The 20,897-nt window shown below is 55.2% G+C and overlaps 1 protein-coding gene across 1 annotated transcript; it reads right to left on the bottom strand.

Moving 5' to 3' along the window:
• Positions 1 to 2,114: 2,114 nt before the first annotated feature.
• KRT80 (keratin 80) lies at positions 2,115 to 19,291 on the bottom strand. Its single transcript, XM_058861303.1, has 9 exons — positions 18,567 to 19,291; positions 15,470 to 15,684; positions 8,560 to 8,620; positions 7,489 to 7,584; positions 4,891 to 5,055; positions 4,389 to 4,514; positions 4,030 to 4,250; positions 3,528 to 3,583; positions 2,115 to 3,452 (listed from the first exon to the last, which is right to left on the bottom strand). The coding sequence occupies exons 1-9, from the start codon at positions 18,870 to 18,872 to the stop codon at positions 3,301 to 3,303; spliced, it is 1,398 nt and encodes a 465-aa protein (XP_058717286.1). The 5' UTR covers positions 18,873 to 19,291; the 3' UTR covers positions 2,115 to 3,300.
• Positions 19,292 to 20,897: the final 1,606 nt, after the last annotated feature.

The following is a 20,897-nucleotide window of genomic DNA, read 5'->3' as shown; positions in this document are numbered from 1 at the left end:
CTCAGCAGCTCCCAAATCCTCATGGGGAATGTGCCCTGGGGTTACTGATTGAAGGGGATCACTGGAATCAGCCATAAAACACCATTATTGAGCCATAAACGGGAGAATGCTGTTAATTATGTTTTATTAGTTAATTACCCTTCCTAACCCTGGTTTTCCCAGCAATCCTTAGCCCCTGATCAATTTTTCACATGGATCTGTGAAGGTCAGCGATGCCTCAACCCCCCCAAGCACATTCTAACCATCACACTACCATCCCTTTTTCCACAAAACCTGAGCTTTTCCATCAACCTCCACCCCCCCACCCCCGCCCAAATTCAGGATCCTTTGAACTCTTATGAATTTTTAGGAAGCAGCCGGGTGGGATTTTGTGGCATTTTGAGCCAAAACCAGGTATGTGATGATCCTGGCACTTTCTGGGGCTGCCCTTCACCACTGCATCCTTCTCTGTTTCCCCCATTTTTCCACATTCAATCCCTAAAAAAAGATAAATCCAGTGTATATTATTCTGTATTGACAGTGCTGATCTAGACAACAGGGGGGGTGCAGCCAGGACTTTTTTTGAAGGGCTGGGATAGGGATTGCTGATGGTGTTGCCTGGAACCTACAGCAATTCCCTGGGGAATTTACAGCTGGAATTTGGGCTGGTTGTGACTCTGGGATAAGAACAGCAGCAGGAATTTGCCCTGAGGAAGAGGCTGGACCCTGATGAGGGAGGGATGGTGGAGGGGGCAGGATGGGTGTCCCAAAGCCATGGATCACCCCAGGCAGAGCTCAGCTCCCGTTAATGGGGGGCAGGAATTCTGCTGGATAGACCCATTCCCTGGTGCCCTTGGGAAGTGGTCAGTGGGAATTGAGGCTGGGAACAGTGGGACAAGGGAATGCTGGGTTGGGTCTGTCCCTCCTGTGTCCCAGAATGGGGACCCGAGTCCAGGAATGTGACAAAAATCCCAGGTCTCAGACCAACCCTTTAATCCCCTGCTGTGGCCTCAGGGATCTCTCCCAATCCCATGGCTGCTGAAGGCTCAGAAACAGCAAAACTATCCCCAAAATCCAATATCAGGGAGGAAAAGCACTGGGAAAGTCTCAGCTGAGCCCCCCAGCCTCCAGATCCCCCAGTCTGGGCTCCCATTCCAGCCTTATCCTGGACAACAGGAGCCCTGATCCTGCTCCTGTCCTGGGAATGGGGCTGCTCTGAGCACAGACCCCGCTTGGTTCCTCAGCCTGGGACGGGCTTTTCCCCAGGGCACTGTGGGCTCCTGGCTCCAGAGGCAGCCCTGCACTAACCCTGCCCAACTGGGAGCAACTGGGAACTGCTCAGAGCCCCCTCTTCCCCATCCTGCCAGGAAACTGGATTTAACTCTTTCCTCTGCTCTGGAATGTCCTTCCCATCCCCTGCCCTGGGCCTGGAGAGCTGCTCCCAGATTTTGGTCCTCCGGCACCTTGGGGGCCCTGGGCTGCTTTGGATCTCCCAGGGAAGTTCCCCAGGGGAACAGGGAGCATCTGTGATCCAAAAGGGCACCTCTGGAATGAAGGGCTGCAGGGAAATGCAGGTGCCCAGGATGAACCTGGCCCAGGTGTGCAGGAATTCCCCTTTGGAGAGGAGTAGGACGAGTTCAGGATGGGGAAGCTGACCATGGAAAGGCACAGTGTCCCCCAGGTGAGCAGTAAACAGCAAAGCTGCTCCCAAATTTGGGTCCTCCATCACCCCAGAGAACCTGGTCTGGTTTGGATGTCCCAGGGAAGTCCCTCTGGGGATAAAGGAGCACCAAAAGGACTCCTCTGGAATGAGGGGCTGCAGGGAAAATGGGTGCCCAGGTGTGCAGGAATTCCCCTTTGCAGAGGGGCAGGAGGAGTTTGGGAAGGGGAAGCTGAGCAGTGCTGAGTTGTTCTCCTCATTCCCAAAACTGGTCCCCAAGGCCTTGCATCCTGCACCGTGTCTGCCCCTCCGGCCCCGTGTTCTTCATCCCAGGGATGTGCCCAAGTCAGTCCCTGGGAAGCAATTCCAGCCTTGCCTGGCTGCCAGAACTCAGCCACAGCCCCCAGGTGAGTCCTGCTGTTGCTCCAGGTGCCAGTGGTGGGAAGCTGGGAGAAAACCAAGGACAGGATGGATTTTGAGCAACAGAACTTTATTGTAACAGCCAAACCCCGTGAGCCAGAGCTGTGCTTCCTTTGCTGTGGGAATGGGGACCCAGAATCTGGGAATTTTGGAGGGGGGGGTGAGTGGCAGCAGCTGGAGTCAGGAAGAAAAATACTGCAGGATTCAGGGTGAGGTTGGAAAGAGGCTGCAGGGATGGCTTTGCCAAGGCCACAGCATCCCCCCACCTGCAGCCACGTGGAACATCCAGGGCTGGCTCCAGGAGCTCTGGAACATCGGGATTGGGATTGGCCAATGGGGGCAGCCGGGTCAGGTACAAGCTGAGGTCAATAAATACAAAGGCAAGGGAGATTTCCAGCTTTAGGCTGAAAGAGGGAAGATTTGGACTTGATTTTAGGAAGGAAGTTCTTCCCTTTGCAGGTGATGAGGCCCTGGAATGGATTTCCCAGAGCAGCTGTGGCTGTCCCTGGATTGCTGGAAGTGTCCAAGGCCAGGCTGGACAGGACTTGGAGCAACCTGGGATATCCACCCCATGGCCAGGGTGGGAATGGGATGAGCTTTGAGGTCCCTCCCAGCCCAAACCAGGATGTTCCCAGTGCAGTTAAATAGGAACCAATACCCCAATTTTAGGAGCTGGAACTGCTGTGTGGGGCCTGGAGAGAGGGAGGATAGGGAGGGCTTATGGAAATCAAGAAGTTGGAATGGAATGAGGGCCCCCCAAAGGGAGAGAAATGCCCTGAGGTGGCCAAGGGCCCCCCAGGGTGTCACCAGATCTGTCAAACCAGGTGACAAATCCATCCCTGGGGTTGTTTTCCTCCAGTGTGCAAACCTGGATGGTGTTTTCCTTGGAAGCCCCATTGGGGATCACCCTCGGAGCAGGGAAAGGGTTTGGCAACCCCAGTAAAGGGACCAATGGCAGCTGCTAAAACTGGGGTAGGGACACTTCCCTCCTGCTGGGCACGTTCCAAGGGGTGACTGCAAATCCCCTGGGAAGGGAGCCCTGGAGAGGAAGGTGAAGGGAATGGGAGAGTCCCTAAAGTCCTGGGCTGGTTCCTGCTGTAACTGGGAATGGAGCTATGAGCTGGGATGGTGGGAAGACAGGGAACAGCCTGGACAGGATCCTCATCCTTCATCCCTTGGATGTGGGCTGGAGTTCAGGAGGAAGAGCTTCCCAGGTGCCTTGGATCCATGTTCATCCCATTCTAGGAACATTCCTCGGGGGCTTTGGAGCTGAGCTTGGGCTGGGTCCCGGTGTCCAGAGTCCCCAGCATGTCCTGGGCGTTCCTGGTGCTGCCTCCGCTTGGCTCCGTGTCCCGGGCAAACAGCCGTGAATTCCGCAGGGTGCTGGCAGAAACTGGGAGAAGGGGGAAGGTTAAAACCCTTCCATCCATTCCCTGATTTCCTGGACTGGAGGGATCAAAGCACTTACGGGGCTTCGGGCAGGAGTGGACAGCGCTGATGACAGTGGGAATGGGCTGCTCCATGCTAGGAAGGGAAGGACACAGTGTGAGGACATGGCTTCAGCTCTTCCAGAGGGGTGCAAAGGGCTGGGGGGAATTTGGCCTGGGGGAGTTGGGATAGTGGTAGGACCAAGGGTGTGGTTGGACCAGCCCTTGGGTGAAGCACCTGGAGAAGGTCTGGAATCTCAGCCTGGGGAGTTTGAGGAAGACTTGGGAGCAAGAAATGGGATTGAACTGCTGGGAACCACCAGGATTTGTTCCTTCTTTGACCAAACCTTCAGTACCTGACTCAGAATTTGTGCAAGCTGAGCTTTGGGAGGTGTCCCTGCCTGTGGAAGGTGACCCTACCCGTGGCAGGGGGTGGGACTGGGTGGACCATCCCAAAGCATTCCATGATTCTATGACATCTCCATCCCCCCAGGTATCCTGGGGCATCCCTTCCCAACCTGAGATGGAGGAATCCTGGCTCACCTGTTCTCCTCCCCTTCCATGAGCTTCCTGTAGGTGAGGATCTCCACATCCAGGGCCAGTTTGATGTTCATGAGCTCCTGGTACTCCCGGACCAGGTGAGCCATGTGCTCCCGGCTGCGCTGCAGGGCCTCCTCCAGCCCAGCCACCTTGGCCTTGGCGTCCCTGAGGGTCCCTTCCCCCTGCTCGCCAGCCTCACGGATGTGTTCCTCCAGGTACAGGCACTGGAGTGTGGGAAAGGGAGCTGAGGGGGCTTGGGGGAGGGAATTCCTCACCTGTCCCGTTATTCCCACCCCAGCATACACCTGTCCAGCTCTTCCCCCCAGGACACATCTGTCCCATTATCCCACCCCAGGACACACCTGGCTCTTCTGGGACACGATGCAGGACCGGAGTTTCTGGATCTGGATGTTCAGATCTGCGATTTCCCGACGGCTGTCGAGGAGGTGCCCCCCAAAGGAGCCAGACTGGGAGCTGCTGTCGGTGAGCTGCAGAGAGAGGGGCAGGGGTGCCCTGAGATCACCTGGATTACTTGAGGAAAGATTTGGGGCTCATTCCCACCCTCTCTGGCTGTGGCTGTGCTAGGCTTATCTGGCTCCTGGGTTCAGTCACATTCCTGCTGTTTGGAGAGCTGGAAGGACATTTCCATCTCCACTGGGAGATGTCCTGGGTTCCTCCAGTGTGGAAAGCCCAGAGTAACAGAACTCTGGATTTATTGTCCAGAGCTGATCTGGAGTAGTGCTTTGTCCCTCCCTCCATTCCCAGGGCCAGCCCATCCCTCCCATCCTGCTGATCCAGCCATTTCCAGGCCAATCCCTCCTGTCCTTTCCCTGTCTCTCCTGGCATGGAGCAGGGATCTGGTACCTTCCTCCGGGTGAGGGCCTCGGCCTCTTCCCAGCTCCGCAGGGCCAGGAATTCATACTGGGCCCTGACATCCTCCACGATCCTGCCCAGGTCTGGCCGGGAGCAGCTGTCGATTCCCAGCACCACAGAAATGTCCTTGATTTCCGTCAGCAGCTCCTCCAGTTCCTGCAGAGCCAAGGAACAACAGGGGAAATTCATGGAATGGTTTGGGTGGGAAGGAACCTCAAAGATCATCCCATTCCACCCCTACCATGGGCAGGGACACCTCCCACTATCCCAGGCTGCTCCAAGCCTCATCCAACCTGGCCTTGGACAATTCCAGGGATGGGGCAGCCACAGCTCCTCTGGGAAATCCATTCCAGGGCCTTGCCACCCTCACAGGGAAGAACTTCTTCCCTGTATCTGGTCATATCCAAGATTCCCAGTAGTCAGAGAGGGCTGGACCCTCCAAGTGGGCTGTGCTTGGCAGAACAGCTTCTATGTGGAGATGGGGAGAATTCCTAAGTTTTCACTCTCTGGAGCTGGGGATCTGGTATTATTTGTTCCATAAAATCCACACTCAGGTTAAGTTGGGTTTTGGGATCTTTGGATACAATCTGGTAAAAATCTGACAAGTGGTGCCTCTGGACTACTCCAGGAGTAGGGAGAATCCTTGGATCCTCAAGGCTGAAAATCCTGTAGGATCTCCAGATTCCAACTGTTTCTCAGTAGTGCCAAGGCCACCCCTGACTGTGTCCCCAAGTGGCACAGTCACACATTCCTCAGGCACTTCCATCGACGGGGGACTCCACCCCTGCCCTGGGCAGCTATGCCAGGGCCAAGACAACCCTTTCCAGGAAGGAATTTTCCCTAATATCCAACCTAAACCTCCCCTGGTATTTCCTCCTGTCCAGTCAGCTGTTCCCCAGGAGCAGAGCTGGAGCCGATGATCATGGCCCAGTACCCATCGATATCCGTGACAGATGTGAGTTTTGGGAAAACAAAGGCAGGATCGTTCCACAGCCTGGGGAGGCTGGAAAATGCCCTTTCCAAGCTCTGCAGTGGGATCCAGCGAGGCTGTGGCTGCTCTTTGGGCTGCCAGAGGCTGATTTACAGCTCCTCAGGGAACCAGGAGCCTTCCCTGCACACAGCCACAGCTGGCAGTTTCTCCACTCCTCTGTCCTGGGAATGTCAGCACGGGGGAGGCAGGAACACCCCTGGGATCACCTACTGGGATATTTGCTCTGGGTAAGTCACAGCTGGAGAAACCAGCCCAGCGTGGAGAATTCCCCACCCTGAGCCTGGAAGGGCCCCTGGATCCAGGTTTGCATCCAGGCTTGCTCCAAAGCAGCTGCTCCCTTATCTCAGGTGCAGCTCTTGCCTTGCACCAGGAATTCCTTCTCTTCCTCCCTTTCCATTCTTCCCTTTGTGCTCAGGTCCCTTTGGAGCAGGAATTTTTTTCCTTGCTTCCCTTCCCTTCCTGGTTGGGCTGACAAAGGGCTCCATGGCTCAGGGATAAAACAGAAATACCCCCAAAATGCAGGATGACGGGGATACTTTATCCCACTGGTGTTTAATCCATGAGTTTGTTATTTGATATTTGGAGTATCAGGTCATTTGGTGAATAAAACCCCCAAACCGGTCATTTGTTAATGAGAAATGAGGGTGGGATTTTCTCCTGATTCATCCCAACAAGCAAAGTTTTCATCATTTTCCCTCCCCCTGGGAATGTGCCTAATGCCATCAAATCCACAGAGGTGGTGAGACAGGAGAGGTTGGGGATGCGATTGTTGCATGAATTGGTGGTTAAAAACCACAGCTTTTTGTGGGACCCACGGGAAATCAGCTGGAGATCCTGGAACAGGGCCTGATTTCCAAAAAAACTGGGCTAAAATTGCCTTGCTTAAGGAATAATCTCATTTTAGAGCAGATCAGGTCAGGCTCCCTGGGCAGTTGTGCTGGGAGGCAGCTCCAGTCTTTCCGTGCCTCAGTTTCCCACCAGGAATGTTCATATTCCTCCATCAGGCATTGTAATTGTTTGCATTGCTGGAATTTAGATAAATCCTGAGTGTTCCCACACTGCTGATCCTGCTGGGTGACATTTTCCAGGCCCTGAGTCAGTGCCTGTGATCAGTTCTGATGGAGGCCCTTCCCCCCTGGCTGGAATCATTCCTGACTGGGGACCCCTCATGTTCCTGGGAAAAGAGGAGGCTGAACTGTGTTTCAGAGCACCCAGGTTCTCCAGGTGTCCTGGTTTTTGGGTTCTTCCTGGACTCTGAACATTTGGCTCACCTGGGCTGAGGTCTGGGGCAAACCCCATCCCTGGGGGCAGGAGCTGAGCCCCAACAGCCAGTTTGGGATGAGGCTGGAATTCTCAGCTCTTCGGGGGGGACCCCAGGCCCCACAGAGGCTCTGGGGCAGAAAGAAAAGAAGAAGAACAAAGTTCTGGCCCAATTCCAATGTTGTTTTTAGGGGAGGGATCAACTCCTCAGGCCCTGCCTAAGCCATGGGATGGCTGTGACACCCTGGCCAAGCTTCCATGTGTGTGGAAATCCAGGATCTGTCCCCAAAATGCCATGTTTCCCACAGCATCCCAGCCCTCTCCAGGTGTGTTCCCACCTGCTCATAGATGGTTTTCTTCAGCTCCAGCAGCTCCTGGAGCCCTTTGAGCTTCACCTCCAGCTCTGTTCGGTGCAAGGTGCTCACATCCAGATCCTGCACGGATGGAAAGGGATTCTCAGTCCATAACAGGATTTACAGCATGTCATTCCCACTGCTCCCCCTCCCCAGGGAGTGCCCTGCTTGCTCCATCCCTGGGAATGTTCCAGGACATGTTGGATGGGGCTTGGAGCACCCAGGACAGGAAAGGTGTCCCTGCCCATGGAGGGGCGGAACGGGATGAGCTCCTTCCTACCCAACCCATTCCTGGATTTATTAACAGGGACGTTTGGAACTGCTCTTCAGGTGGGGAGGCTCCTTTGAGGATCTTTGAGGACTTTTTCCCTTTGTTTTGTGGGATTTGTTGGTGGGAGGATCCACTGGGCCAGGCAGGGCTAGGCCATCCCCACACAGCTTTTGTTCCCCACAAAAGGCTCCACTTATTGAAAACTCGGAACAAGGAAGTGTCCAGGAATGTCTTTCCTGGCTGGGGAGTGTGCCAAGGAAAACATGGAATTAGCCAGGATGGATATTTGTGGGGAACATTCCCTCTCTCCCAACACCTTTATCCTGCCCCCAAATTGGGGGTTTTGAGTTAAAATTCCAGTTCCAGCTGATTCCCACTGGCTCCTGCCGGAGTTCGAGCTTTGCCCGGGGTTTGCCCAGGGCGTGGCCCCTCCACAGGGAACAAAGCAAATCCTTTATCACTTCCAGCCTTTCCCAACCCTAATGGCACCTGGAGGGAACACGGGGAGGAGAGGGCAGCCTGGGAAGGGTTTGGACCCCTCAGGCCAGGGAAATCCCAGGATGCAGGGATGGGGATGCTCCAGTCCCCAGGTGCTGCCAGGGGATTTTCAGGAGCCATTCCAGACTCATCCTCCTGTGGAATTTGGACTCATCCCCTCCCTGTCCTCCTCCAGACCTTGTTATCCCAAACCAGTTGAGCCTGGACCATTTCCAGGCCCTTCCCTGACTGTGCAGGGCTGGGTAGAGCCAATCCAGTTGAAAACTTTCCCTTCCCATCTTGCTGACCTTTTTCAGCTCCATGAAGGTGAATTCCATCCCGCTGCAGAGACGAATTTCATCCTCGTACCTGTGGAGTGCCCAAAGCATGGGATCAGCCACAGGGAAACTCAGGGACACTCAAGGTTGTCTTGAGACCCCCAAAGTATCAAAACTTTCTGCTTTTCCTGCAATGTCCCCCCTCCTTGAGGCATTGTGGGCAGGAGTGTGAGAAGCTGCCGCATTCCAGCTGCCCTGGAACACCAGGAGCACTTTCGGGATGAAGAATCCCAGAGCAGAGAGGAGGAAGCCTTAATTGGGATTTCATTTGGGGGCTGTGCAGCCTCAGGTTCTTCACAAAGGGATAGGGGAATTGGGCTCTGCCCAAACTCCTCAATTTTCACCCCAAACCTTTTCTGTTCTGCTCAGGTTTCCTTGAAGTTTCACTTCCGGGGTCAGAGTCTTCCCAAGGGAGAAATCTTTGGCTTGTGGAAATTCTGAAAATTCTGGACTGGTGACATAACCCAGCCCAGGTGATTTGTGAAGGCACACATGCAAAAGAATTAATGGAAAACTGCCCGGGAAATGGAAGGGAATGAAACCACGATGGGGTGGAGTCCTAAGTGTCCTTTTGAGGAACGAGCCCCACAGGTGTTCAAATCCAGATGGGATAAGGCAGGGCCAGGGAGCAAAGCCTCAGTCCAGGGGCAAATGGATATGAGTGGGAATTAGGGAATATGCCAACCCTTGTTAGCTCCTGGGACCTTGTGAGCTCCTGGGTGTGGTGATCCCAAATCCCAGGGACTCCACCAGAAAAGCCTCAGGGTCCATTCTGGGCCCAGCAGTGCTTGGTCAGAGCAGGAGAAGGATGGGATGGGGGTCAGTGCCTCCCACAGCAGCTGGACACGTTTGGGAGGGATGGATCAGAGCAGGCTGAGCTCTCAGGGAGGTCTTGGCTCCCCTGCTCTTGTGTCATTCCTCAGGCTCCTCTTGGCCTAAGGGGCACATGACATTCCATGGAATCAGGGAATCATTAAGGTTGGAAAAGCCCTTGGAAAGCATCGAGTCCAACTGTTCCCCCAGCACTGCCAGGGGCAGGCCTGACCATGTCCCCATGTGCCACATCCACACAGCTTTGGTGACTCCACCCCTGCCCTGAGCAGCTGTGCCACTGCCTGGACACCCTTCCAGTGAGGAATTTTTCCCAATATCCAACCAAACCTTCCCTGGCAGAGCTTGAGGCCATTTCCCTTGTCCTGTTCCCAGGCAGCAAAGCCTGACCCCCTGGCTGTCCCCTCCTGTCAGGGAGTTGTGCAGAGCCAGAAAGCCCCTCCTGAGCCTCCTTCTCTCCAGGCTGAGCCTCCCAGCTCCCTCAGGAGTTCTCCAGATCCTTCCCTGGTGCTCCAGCCTTTCTCCAGCTCCATTCCAAACTCTGGACATGCTCCAGCCCCTCAGGGTCTTTCTTGGTGGAAGGGCCTCCAGAGTGACTCCCGTTTCCAGGCTGTGAACTCAGCCTTTCAGTGCTGCTTGGACACATCACCAAATGCACCTGGGGGAGGCTGAGACCTTTGGGAATGAGGTAAAATGGGCTCTCCCAACAGACTGAGGATAGGAATGCCAGGAATGCAGCTGTGTGCTGCTGTTTGGGGTCTGGTGCAGCCAGTCAGAAGGTTTTTGGGAGCCTTCCCTGCTGTGTACAAAGTGTGGAAATGGGGAGCTCTGCCTGGGCAAGGGGAGCAGATGTTGGGAAAGGGGGAAATCCGTGCTCAGGACATGACCTGGAATCCAAAGCAGCTCCCTGGAGCTGCAGCTCCCTCACCAAGGAGACTGTGAAGGCAGGGAGTGTGTGACAGTCACAGCTTTGGGCACTCCTAGGGTTCCTCCTGTCTCCCTTGGTGCTGAACTCGCCCTTTTCTTCCCTGCTTTTCCAAGGCTGGGCAGCAGCGGCTGATGGGATTTACCTGTCTGGTCTGTGCTCCTTACCCGGAATGTCAGCCCTGCAGGGACACTGACAGCCTGAGAGGGACACTGACAGCCCGAGGGGGACACCGACAGCCCTGCAGGGACACTGACAGCCCTGCAGGGACACTGACAGCCCGGCAGGGACACTGACAGCCCGGCAGGGACACTGACAGCCCGAGAGGGACACTGACAGCCCGGCAGGGACACTGACAGCCCGAGAGGGACACTGACAGCCCGGCAGGGACACTGACAGCCCGGCAGGGACACTGACAGCCCGGCAGGGACACTGACAGCCCATCAGGGACACTGACAGCCCTGCGGGGACACTGACAGCCCATCAGGGACACTGACAGCCCTGCGGGGACACTGACAGCCCATCAGGGACACTGACAGCCCTGCAGGGACACTGACAGCCCATCAGGGACACTGACAGCCCGAGGGGGACACTGACAGCCCGAGGGGGACACTGACAGCCCGAGAGGGACACTGACAGCCCGAGAGGGACACTGACAGCCCGGCAGGGACATTGACAGCCCGAGAGGGACACTGACAGCCCTACGGGGACACTGACAGCCCGGCAGGGACACTGACAGCCCGAGAGGGACACTGACAGCCCGAGAGGGACACTGACAGCCCGGCAGGGACACTGACAGCCCGGCAGGGACACTGACAGCCCGAGGGGGACACTGACAGCCCATCAGGGACACTGACAGCCCGGCAGGGACACTGACAGCCCGGCAGGGACACTGACAGCCCATCAGGGACACTGACAGCCCTGCAGGGACACTGACAGCCCGAGAGGGACACTGACAGCCCGAGAGGGACACTGACAGCCCGGCTGGGACACTGACAGCCCTGCAGGGACACTGACAGCCCTGCAGGGACACTGACAGCCCGGCTGGGACACTGACAGCCCGGCTGGGACACTGACAGCCTGAGAGGGACACTGACAGCCCGGCAGGGACACTGACAGCCCGAGAGGGACACCGACAGCCCGAGAGGGACACCGACAGCCCGAGAGGGACACCGACAGCCCGGCAGGGACACCGACAGCCCGAGAGGGACACTGACAGCCCGAGAGGGACACTGACAGCCCGAGGGGGACACTGACAGCCCTGCAGGGACACTGACAGCCCATCAGGGACACTGATAGCCCGAGAGGGACACTGACAGCCCATCAGGGACACTGACAGCCCGAGAGGGACACTGACAGCCCGAGGGGGACACTGACAGCCCTGCAGGGACACTGACAGCCCATCAGGGACACTGACAGCCCGGCAGGGACACTGACAGCCCTGCAGGGACACCGACAGCCCGAGAGGGACACTGACAGCCCGAGAGGGACACTGACAGCCCGAGAGGGACACTGACAGCCCGAGGGGGACACTGACAGCCCTGCAGGGACACTGACAGCCCGAGAGGGACACTGACAGCCCGAGGGGGACACTGACAGCCCTGCAGGGACACTGACAGCCCGAGAGGGACACTGACAGCCCATCAGGGACACTGATAGCCCGAGAGGGACACTGACAGCCCGGCAGGGACACTGACAGCCCGGCAGGGACACTGACAGCCCGGCTGTGCCAGGACCAAGCTGAATGTCTGTCTGCAGCCCTGCTTGCTCCTCCTCGGAGCTCAGCCTGTGTGTCCCAGTGTCCCCAGTCTGTCCCAGTGTCCCCAGTCTGTCCCTGCTCCCGGAGCACAGCCGGCCCAGCCGGCCCAACGCGCTCCTGCCACGCTCCCAGGTCTGTGACTCAGCCGGGGCTGGAGCATTCCACAGGCACATCCCAGCGTTTATCTCCCGGGAGATAATCCCGGGGCACTGCAGGAGGGCAAATCCAGCCCTTCCTGCACTTAGCACACTTGAGATGGTGTCTGCTCGCCCCCGGCTCCTTCACAGAGCAAAATCCAGGGAGCCAGATCTCAGACAGGCTTAGTGCCGCCCTCCTGGATGTGCCTGTCCCCTCTCCATCCATCCCTCCCTCCCTTTGGGAGCCATGGCAGCATCATTTAAGGAGAAGGTGGGAGTGTTCCAGTGAGTCCCATCCAGGTGGGTTTGGGGAGCAGTCCCTGGTTAATTCAGAGCCTTTTGGGGGGACTCCCCCAGGCACATTTCCCATCCCGGAGGACTTGGGGTGTTCCAGTGCCCATGGCATGTTTCATCCCGAATGCCACAGCCTGGCTGAGGGCATCACTCCAGTGGGAAATCCAACTGGTTCTTCATTTTTTTTCCCCCCAGAATCCCCTGGGAAAAATAAATCTCCCAGATTTGCCTGGTTTGTACAGAGATTTGTTGCAGAAATGCCCCTGGGCTGAGCCAGAGCTGGATGGGGCCTGGGAATTCTCCCCCTGTGAATCACTTTTGAGGGATGGAACCATCCCAATTGTGCCTTATCCCATTGTCCAAGTTACTGGAAAAGTCACAAGAAATCCAATGGGGAGAGCTCTCCGGCAGCCTGTTCCTGGGAGCACCTTCATCCCTAAGAACTTAGGTTAGAAAACCCTCAAGTGCTGAGAGCTGGGAATTCCTGAAGCAATTTCTGAGTGCAGATCTGAGCACAGACTGTGGCTGCCCCATCTCTGGAAGTGTCCAAGGGCTTGGGACACCCTGGGATAGTGGAAGGTATCCTTGCTCATGGCAGGGTCCTTTCTCACCCAAAGCAGTCTGTGATTCTGCTTCCTCAGGGGAGTGCAGGGAGGGCCAGGTGCTCCAGACAGGGATGGCAGGTCCTAACCTTTACACTATCCAAATAAAGAGCAGGCAGGCACCTCCCATGAGGAATTTAGGACATTTTAGGCACCTGAGTGTCACCTGAAGGACTCCAGGGAGCGTGATTTCAGTGTAAGGTGAAGAATCAAACTCCTGGTTCTTATTCCTGTCGAATTCCTCACAACATTCCCTGTCCTTGGCACTGCTGAGGCCCCTGGAATCCTGGGGTTTGGGTACCTCACAACAAGAAAGACCCTGAAGGGCTGGAGTGAGTCCAGAGATGGCAGTGGAGCTGGGGAAGGGCTGGAGCATGAGGGAAGGATCTGGACAACCCCTGAGGGACCTGTGGGGGCTGAGCCTGGAGAAGAGGAGGTTCTGGGGAGACCTTCTGCCTTTCCACAACTCCTGGACAAGAGGGGGCAGCCAGGTGGGATTCAGGATCCATTCCCAGGGAGTAAGTAATAAGGGAAACATGCCTTTAAGTTCCACCAGAGGAGGTTTAAGTAGAATACTTGGAAAAATTTCCGTGGCAAGGGTTGTCCAGCTGCCCAGAGTCCACACCCCTGGAAATGTCCAAACTGTGTGGATGTGGCACTTGGGGACTTGGGGTCGGTAGTGACCACAGTGGTGGGGGGTTGATGGTTGGGCCTGATGACCTCTAAGGGCTTTTCCAAGGGATTCCATGATTCCAACCTGCTCTGAGCTGATTAAGGCATTTCACTGCTGTGTCTCGGTTAGGAGCTATCAGCCCTTCCCTAATTTGCAGCCACCTGGTGCAGGGCTTAAGGACCTGGAGAATCCTTGGGCTGAACTCCCTGGAGAGAGCACGGATCGTTTGTGCCTCACCTCAGGAGTGGGTTTGGATGCCAGCAGGGATTTCTGCCCTGCCAGTCCCTCAGCACCACTTCTGGTTGGACAGTCTCTGCACAGCTCAAATCCCCACAGAGCCTCCAGAGCTCTGGGAAGGTGCTGGGTGTCATTGGGAGGGAAAGGAGCTCATCTGGGATTCTCCTGTGGGATGCAAATGAGCCCCATAATAAGGGAGGCATTGTCTGCTCCATGACCGGGCATGGCCCAGCTGCTCTCTCTTAACTGCACATCTCAGAGTTTTCCAGAGATAAGAGGAGCTCCCCAGAGATAAGAGGCAGCTGCACCTCCCCCGACCTTTGGCTATCTCCCTATTCTTGGTCGGGATCATTTGGGGCACAATTTTGACCTTTTGGTCAAAGCAGAGTTTGGCAAAAATGCTTTGGGTGAAGGGGGAAAGGAAGAGATCCCACAGTCATGGAATAGAATATTCCTTCTTTATGAAGGAATTCCTCCCTGTGAAAGTGGTGAGGGCCTGGAATAGATTTCCCTGTGGCTTTCCCATCCCTGGAAGTGTCCAACACAGGTTGGACAGGGCTTGGAGCAGCCTGGGATAGTGGGAGGTGTCCCTGCCCATGGCAGGGGTGCAATGGGTGTGTGTGAGCCCAGAGAGGAAAAAGCTCCAGGAAGAACTTGGAGCCCCTTCCAGTGTCTAAAGGGACTCCAGGGGAGCTGGAGAGGAATTGGGGATAAGGGATGGAGGGAGAGGACACGGGGGGATGGCTTCCCACTACCAGAGGGCAGGGATAGGTGGGATATTGGGAAGGAATTCCTCCCTGTGAGGCTGGTAAGGCTCTGGAATGGATTTCCCTGTGGCTGCCCCATCCCTGGAAGTGTCCAAGGTTGGACAGGGCTCCGAGTGGAAGGTGTCCCTGCAAGCAAGGTGGCACTGGATGATACTAAAGGTCCCTCCTAACCCATTCTGTGATGATGAATATCCTGAGTTGGAAGACACCCACAGGGACCATCAAATCCAACTCCTTGGCCCTGCCCACAACACCCCAAAACTCCCACCATGTAGCCAGGAGTGTTTTGTTTTGTACTGAGCAGCCAGAAATCACTTTGGGGACAAAGTTCTGGTTTGAGATAATTTTGTGGAGAATAAACATTCCCTCTTTTCATGGCTGCCATTCCAGCAATGCCATTCCCTGAGTTGTTCTCCAGCAGAGGCTCCTCAGACCCTTCTCTCCTTGGAATTTCATTATCACGGCTTTCCTTTCATCTCTCGTTAACCAGGAAGATGTTGTAATCCTAAATTCTCAAATCCACACTTCTATGCACACCAAAGTAGGAATATTTTCCTGGGAATCTCAGGCTGGCTGAGTTAAATCAATCCCTCCCTGTGCCCCAGTTGAATCCCCCTGGGTATGATTAGGGGTGGATATGGACAGAGATACCTACTTGCTCCGGAAGGTGTCCATGGTGCTCAGGACCTTTGCCAGCTCCGACTCCAGGTTTTCCTGCTCGTAGTTGAGCGCCTTCATCTCCTGGTTCATTTTGCTCATGTACTGCTCATAGATGGCCTTGATGTCCGAGTCAGAGTGGGAATTGTCCTGGTCCTTCAGGAAGTTCCACCTGGTCATCAGGATCTTGTTCTGCTGCTCCAGGCTCTGGACCTACAGGAGAGGTTTCAGAGGTATCAGTGACACTGAGAGCCATAATCAAAGCATGGCAGGGCAGGAGGTGTTGGAGACCTTCAGAGGAGCTGCTACAATCAACAGATACGCAGGGAAGAATGAGAAATCCCTTCAAAATTAGGTCTGAGGATGGAGGGTTATGGAATCATGGAATGGTTTGGTTTGGAAGGGACTTTAAAGATCACCCAGGTCCACCCCCTGGCATGGGCAGGGTCATGCCCCTCTTTTAGGGGACTTTTAGGAGTTTTACAAGTTACCCACTAATTCATTTCTCAACAGAACACGGTGACCTCAAAATAAACACAGTGACAGTGGAATAAACACGGTGACATCGGGATAAAGGAGTCACTGACAGTAAGAATGGTCAGTTCTGTCCCCTTTGCACGTGACTCCTGGAAACGCCTCCAGGATCACCAGATCCAGGTGTTGAGTCCAACATGGTGAAACCCACGCTGCGTATCCACCCCAGGTCACAAAGGATGTCCAGGGTCAGCAAAGGGCAGATTTCCTACCCCAGAGAGCACAAAGAGAGTGAACCCTCTGGACTGCGAGGAATTACAGCATGGAGACGTTCAGGGAATGAATCAGTTTTATTCCAGAGAAGCTCAGACAAAGCTCTGGAGAACATCCCAGATAATTACAGACTCCAGGTGAGCTCCCTGTGCTGGCTCTGAGAGGACAACGCTGCCCTTCCACCGCCCGCCTTTGAGGAACCTGCTCCTCTTTCCCAATATTCCAAATCTCACCAGTAATGCTCCAAGTTTAACAGTTCTCGTCTTCAAAGCTCTTGGCCAACTCCAATTAATTAGCTAATTGCTACCTCTGGGAGCAACCCCAGTCACGTTCTGGCTGGAGATGCCAGAGTTGCCTCCAAGTTTCTGCTGTTGCATCCTGAGATGACTCAGGACCAGTGCTGTGCCTGGGCCACTGGGGGCAGGAGCCATCAGACCGCCAGCCTGGGCCTGGGGTCCAAAGAAGAGGCAGAATTCCAGCTGCCAACTCAGATGTGGCACCATCTTTCTCCAAATCCTTCTTGTCTGAACAGAGGGAGCAGCCAAGCAAAGCAAAACCATTCCAGTGCCTCATCCTTCCCTTCTTGAATGGGAATGGATTGTGCTGGCTGTTGTTCCAAGTCCATCTTTGACCTTTAATTAATTCCTGACCTCCTTCCTAATTCTCATCTGCTCCTTTTTATCCCCCCTCACATTCCTGTTTGCAAACCAACACCGGGCTGAACTGTTCCATCTTGGCTTCCAACATCTGCTTGGAACTGGATGATCTTTAAGGTCTCTCCCTCCTGAGACTGTTCCACGATTCCATGACTCCTGCAAAGTCCTCCTCAGTGGAAATCCTCCCTTGCAGAGCCTTTCAGCAGGAACTTTGCAGAGGGATCGCCCAGATTTGGCCCCATTCCCTGGAATTTCATGCCTGAACACAGAAGTAGCCAAAGTTTGGTCCTCACAGGCCTATCCCCTCTGGGCTCTTGGGAAAAAGGCAGGGCCTCAAACAGGGGCTCCAGGGCTCGGCTTTTCCCTGTCTTCTTTTCCATCTGGAGAATAAATGCCAGCAGATCTGGAACAGCTGGAAAACCACCAGCACCAAACTCCTGTAGCTGTGTGGTCAATTATCCCTGGAATCACCTGCTGGGGATTGAGATCACCTGAATCCCTGATTAAAAAGTCAACCTCTCTTTAACAAGGAAGTGCCCTTCCTCTGGAATGAGGGCCTGGGGCAAGAGCCTGAAGTTGCCACTTGATGCAGCTCTTGAAGCCTTCAAAAGAACTCAGGAGCTGCAGTCAGAGACCTCAGCCCAGGGGCTGTTTGTGTCCCTGTGGATCAGGAGGTTGTTGGGCTGGGTTTGTTAGGAAACCTGGAACTCTCAGTTCTTCCCTCCCTGGTGTCAGGGCCTGGCTCAAGCACATGGGGTTTTGTCCCTTTCCCCTACTCCTATCCCTGCTCTGAGGGGCCCAGCAAACCCCAGCCTCTCCACCTGGACAGTCCCAATTCCAGCCTCCACTGTGTGGGTGTTTCCCACATTAGGTGTTCTCCAAATTCCCAACGCCACGATCTTGGAAAGGCTCACAGGAGGAGGCTGTGCCCATCCATAAGAGCCAGGGCCCTGCTGGCACTGCCAGGTGTGACTGGTCACTACTGTCCCCTTGGAGAGATCCACTGGAAATGTTCCCATGACCTTCTCCTTCCCAGTGTGAATGCAGGTCCTCAGAGAGTTAAAATTAATCAATCCCAGGCTGCTGGAGGTTGGCAGGGAGAGCTGCATGAAGCAATCCCAGAGATTACATCTGTTTATGGAGCAGTGCTCTGCAGGAACCTGCCTGCCCTGGGAGTTGTTTTCCTTGGAGAAACTTCTGTTTCTCCTGTCTCTACAGAGATGAAAGCAACACTTTCTTGGCCCTTCTCCGCAGAAGCTCAGAGGCAGCGGGTGGGGGGTCCCCCTGGCCCTCCGTGCTGCCAAGGTGGAGGTGGGGATGAATTTCCAGGGAAGAGTTTCCAGCTCTCTTTAGCGCTGGAATTGGAGCTGCCGCCATAATCAGCGTCACTGCCTGTGGCTGCTTGGTCACTCCTGCCCACGGTGCCTCCTGCCCATGGTGCCTCCTGCCCATGGTGCCTCCCGTCCATGGTGCCCCAGGAGCTCCCCGGGTGACGGGCACAGCCCCCGCACGCATCTCCCCCAGGGATGCTCCCTAACCCTCCCCCGACAGAGAGCTCGGAAGGAATAACTAATTGGGTAATTAGCAGGATGTTCCCAGCCTCGCTGGGGGTGGCTGCAGGCCCCGGTGGGTCCCCGAGAGCCGGGGCAGAGCCTGCCCCCCTGCCCACCCCCAGCCAGGAGCTGTCCCTACCTTCTCGATCAGGGTCACGAACTGGTTGTTGAGCACTTTGATGTCCTCCTTCTCCTGCTGCCGCACGGCCTGGAAGTCGGTGTCGATGTCCAGGCGCACGGGGCCCGGGAGCCTCCCGTCCCCGGAGAAGGGCGAGCGGGACAGGCAGCGGAGGCTGCCCGGGGAGCCGCGGCCGTCGCTGGCTCCGCCGTCGGGGCTGCGGCGCTCCGGGGACGGGCTCGGGGCGGCTCTGCCGCGGCTCATCCTCCCCGACACCTCCCCGGAGCACAGGGAGCCGCTGGAGAAGGCAGAGCTGGGGTTGGTCATGCCCGGGCTGCGGCTCCGGGAGGGAAAGGCAGAGGGAGAAAAGGGCTGGAGGTTTGTGGCTGCTGCTGCCTCCGAGAGAGGGAGAGCAGTGGAGCTGGGCCGGTGCAATTCCCGTCTCCTGGGCTCGTGGGCTGGTAATGAATTCCAAGCACCTGTTCTGCGATGTTCATTAAACGGAGGAGGGTGGAACCCTTGATGGAAATCCAGATCAACCTGTTGGTTTTTGTTTTTTTTTTTTTCACTCCTCTGTCTGTTCCCTCCTTTCTTCAAGAGCTTGTTTGTGTGAGGAGGACTCAGGCCCTCGCAGCAAAACCAAATTCTCCCAGGTAATTCCGGGCCTCAGCAGCTGCTTCCCTCATCCTTAAAAGGTGAGGAAAGGAATTGGAGGTGCCTGGCTTGGGAAGGATTGCTCCAGGCACAGCGTTGTACGGGTACTTGGCACAGAGCAGCCCCTGGCTGCTTTCCAGCCCAAATTTGCAGGAAGGAACAGTGATACTTTTTTTTTTTTTTTTTTTTTTTTTTTTTTTAAATACAGGAGAGTTTAAAACCATAAATAGTCTGAATTGGCTAAAGAAGGAGCTGGGAAATGCATCCTAAGCTTGGTGTGGCTGGAGCTGCTCCTGCAGTCACCATATGGCTACAACATGGAAGGGTCTAGTTCTCACAGGTTTTAAAGAGGATAGGTCTGGTTTTAGGGATGTTAGGTCCAGTTTATGGATGATAGGTCTGGTTTCAGGGAGGATAAATCTGTTTTTAGAAATGATAGATCTGGTTTTAGGGAAGACAGGTCTGGTTTAGGGACCCCTGAGAGTGGGGTCCAAGAGTGCTGAGGTTAATCACTCATCTGCTCTGGTAGCACCAGAGACCCTCAAAAGCCCTGGACCCCAAGGTGGATCTCAGGTGCCCAAGTCCATCTTTGACTGCCCCATTCCCCAAAAGCCCTATAAAAGCTGAAGATACCAAAACTCTCTGAATTTCAATGAATTCTGGTGTCCCACCCTTAAACCCCTGTTAGGTACAAGCCCACCCTGGACGTGGTTTCATGCTTTGGCTCCGTTTCGCCTGTGCAGCTTGGGAAAGAAGAACTCTTATCCGTGCCTTGTTTTGTGGCATCCTTGGGAAGGGGGATGGTCTCCTCTGGCCATCCCAATTTCCATTTTGTGAGAAAGCTGCTGCTTTGCTGCTCTGGTTCTGCTCCACACTGGAATTCCCCTGCCAAAGGAGGTGAGGGAAGGTGAGGTTGGATCTGTCATGGACGTGCTCTGACAAGAAACATCTGCTGAGGAGCAGCTGTAGTTTGGGAAGGACTTCCCAGGGAAGGGATCTCGTTCCTGTGGGGTTGACCTTTCCTTCAGGTGGAATTACAGTAAATTACCAGGAACGGGGTGTTTTCCTCTGTCTGCCTTCCCAAAACATCCCTTCCAGGGAAAATGCATTTGTACACCTGGTCACTCACTCACTGGGTCCTTGGCAGGACTTCTCAGGGTAATCCTGATGGTTTATTTTAATGATTAAGCCCAAATTCCCAGCTGGGAGCAGCCATGGCTTGTGGCTCCTGCTCGATGGGTGACATTATCCCTTCTCTGATGGCTCTGTGGCTGCAGGCACAGATGGGAGCAGGCGTCAGGTCAGGGGTTGGCCCTGGTGGCCCTGGGAAGGCTGGAGCCCTCCGAGGGAAGCAGGTGCAGGTGGAATGAGGACACTTCCATGCAGTAGAGGCTGGGAACAGTTTCTGCTCTGATCCTGGTGGGATGTTTCATGATCCTGGGTCATCCCTCCAGTCTGAGCATCAATCCCTGCTCCTTTCTCATCCAAGGATCTTTTTTTTTTTCCCCTCATCCTTTTTCTTCCATGAAATGAAGTTTCCAAACCTAGGTCTAGCCCATGGGAACTAGTTTGGCTCAAAGAGCATCTCCCAGTGCACAGTGGCTCAGGAAACCTCTCCAGGTGATCAGATCCAAATGGATCTTGATGCCTTTTGATTCCCAGTTCTGACACAGCACCATGTCCTATGTCCCACATCCT

This window comes from Poecile atricapillus, chromosome 35, assembly GCF_030490865.1.
Source record: "Poecile atricapillus isolate bPoeAtr1 chromosome 35, bPoeAtr1.hap1, whole genome shotgun sequence".
Lineage (NCBI taxonomy): Eukaryota > Metazoa > Chordata > Aves > Passeriformes > Paridae > Poecile > Poecile atricapillus.
This window is presented reverse-complemented; position numbering and strand designations above follow the sequence as displayed.

Excerpts from the sequence above, each read along its gene's own strand:
- KRT80 (XM_058861303.1), bottom strand. The coding sequence starts at position 18,872 with ATGACCAACCCCAGCTCTGCCTTCTCCAGCGGCTCCCTGTGCTCCGGG. Across the intron at positions 7,585-8,559 it reads CCTTCATGGAGCTGAAAAAG|GATCTGGATGTGAGCACCTT; the intron begins GTCAGCAAGATG and ends CCATCCGTGCAG. Across the intron at positions 4,515-4,890 it reads AGGCCCTCACCCGGAGGAAG|CTCACCGACAGCAGCTCCCA; the intron begins GTACCAGATCCC and ends CTCTCTCTGCAG.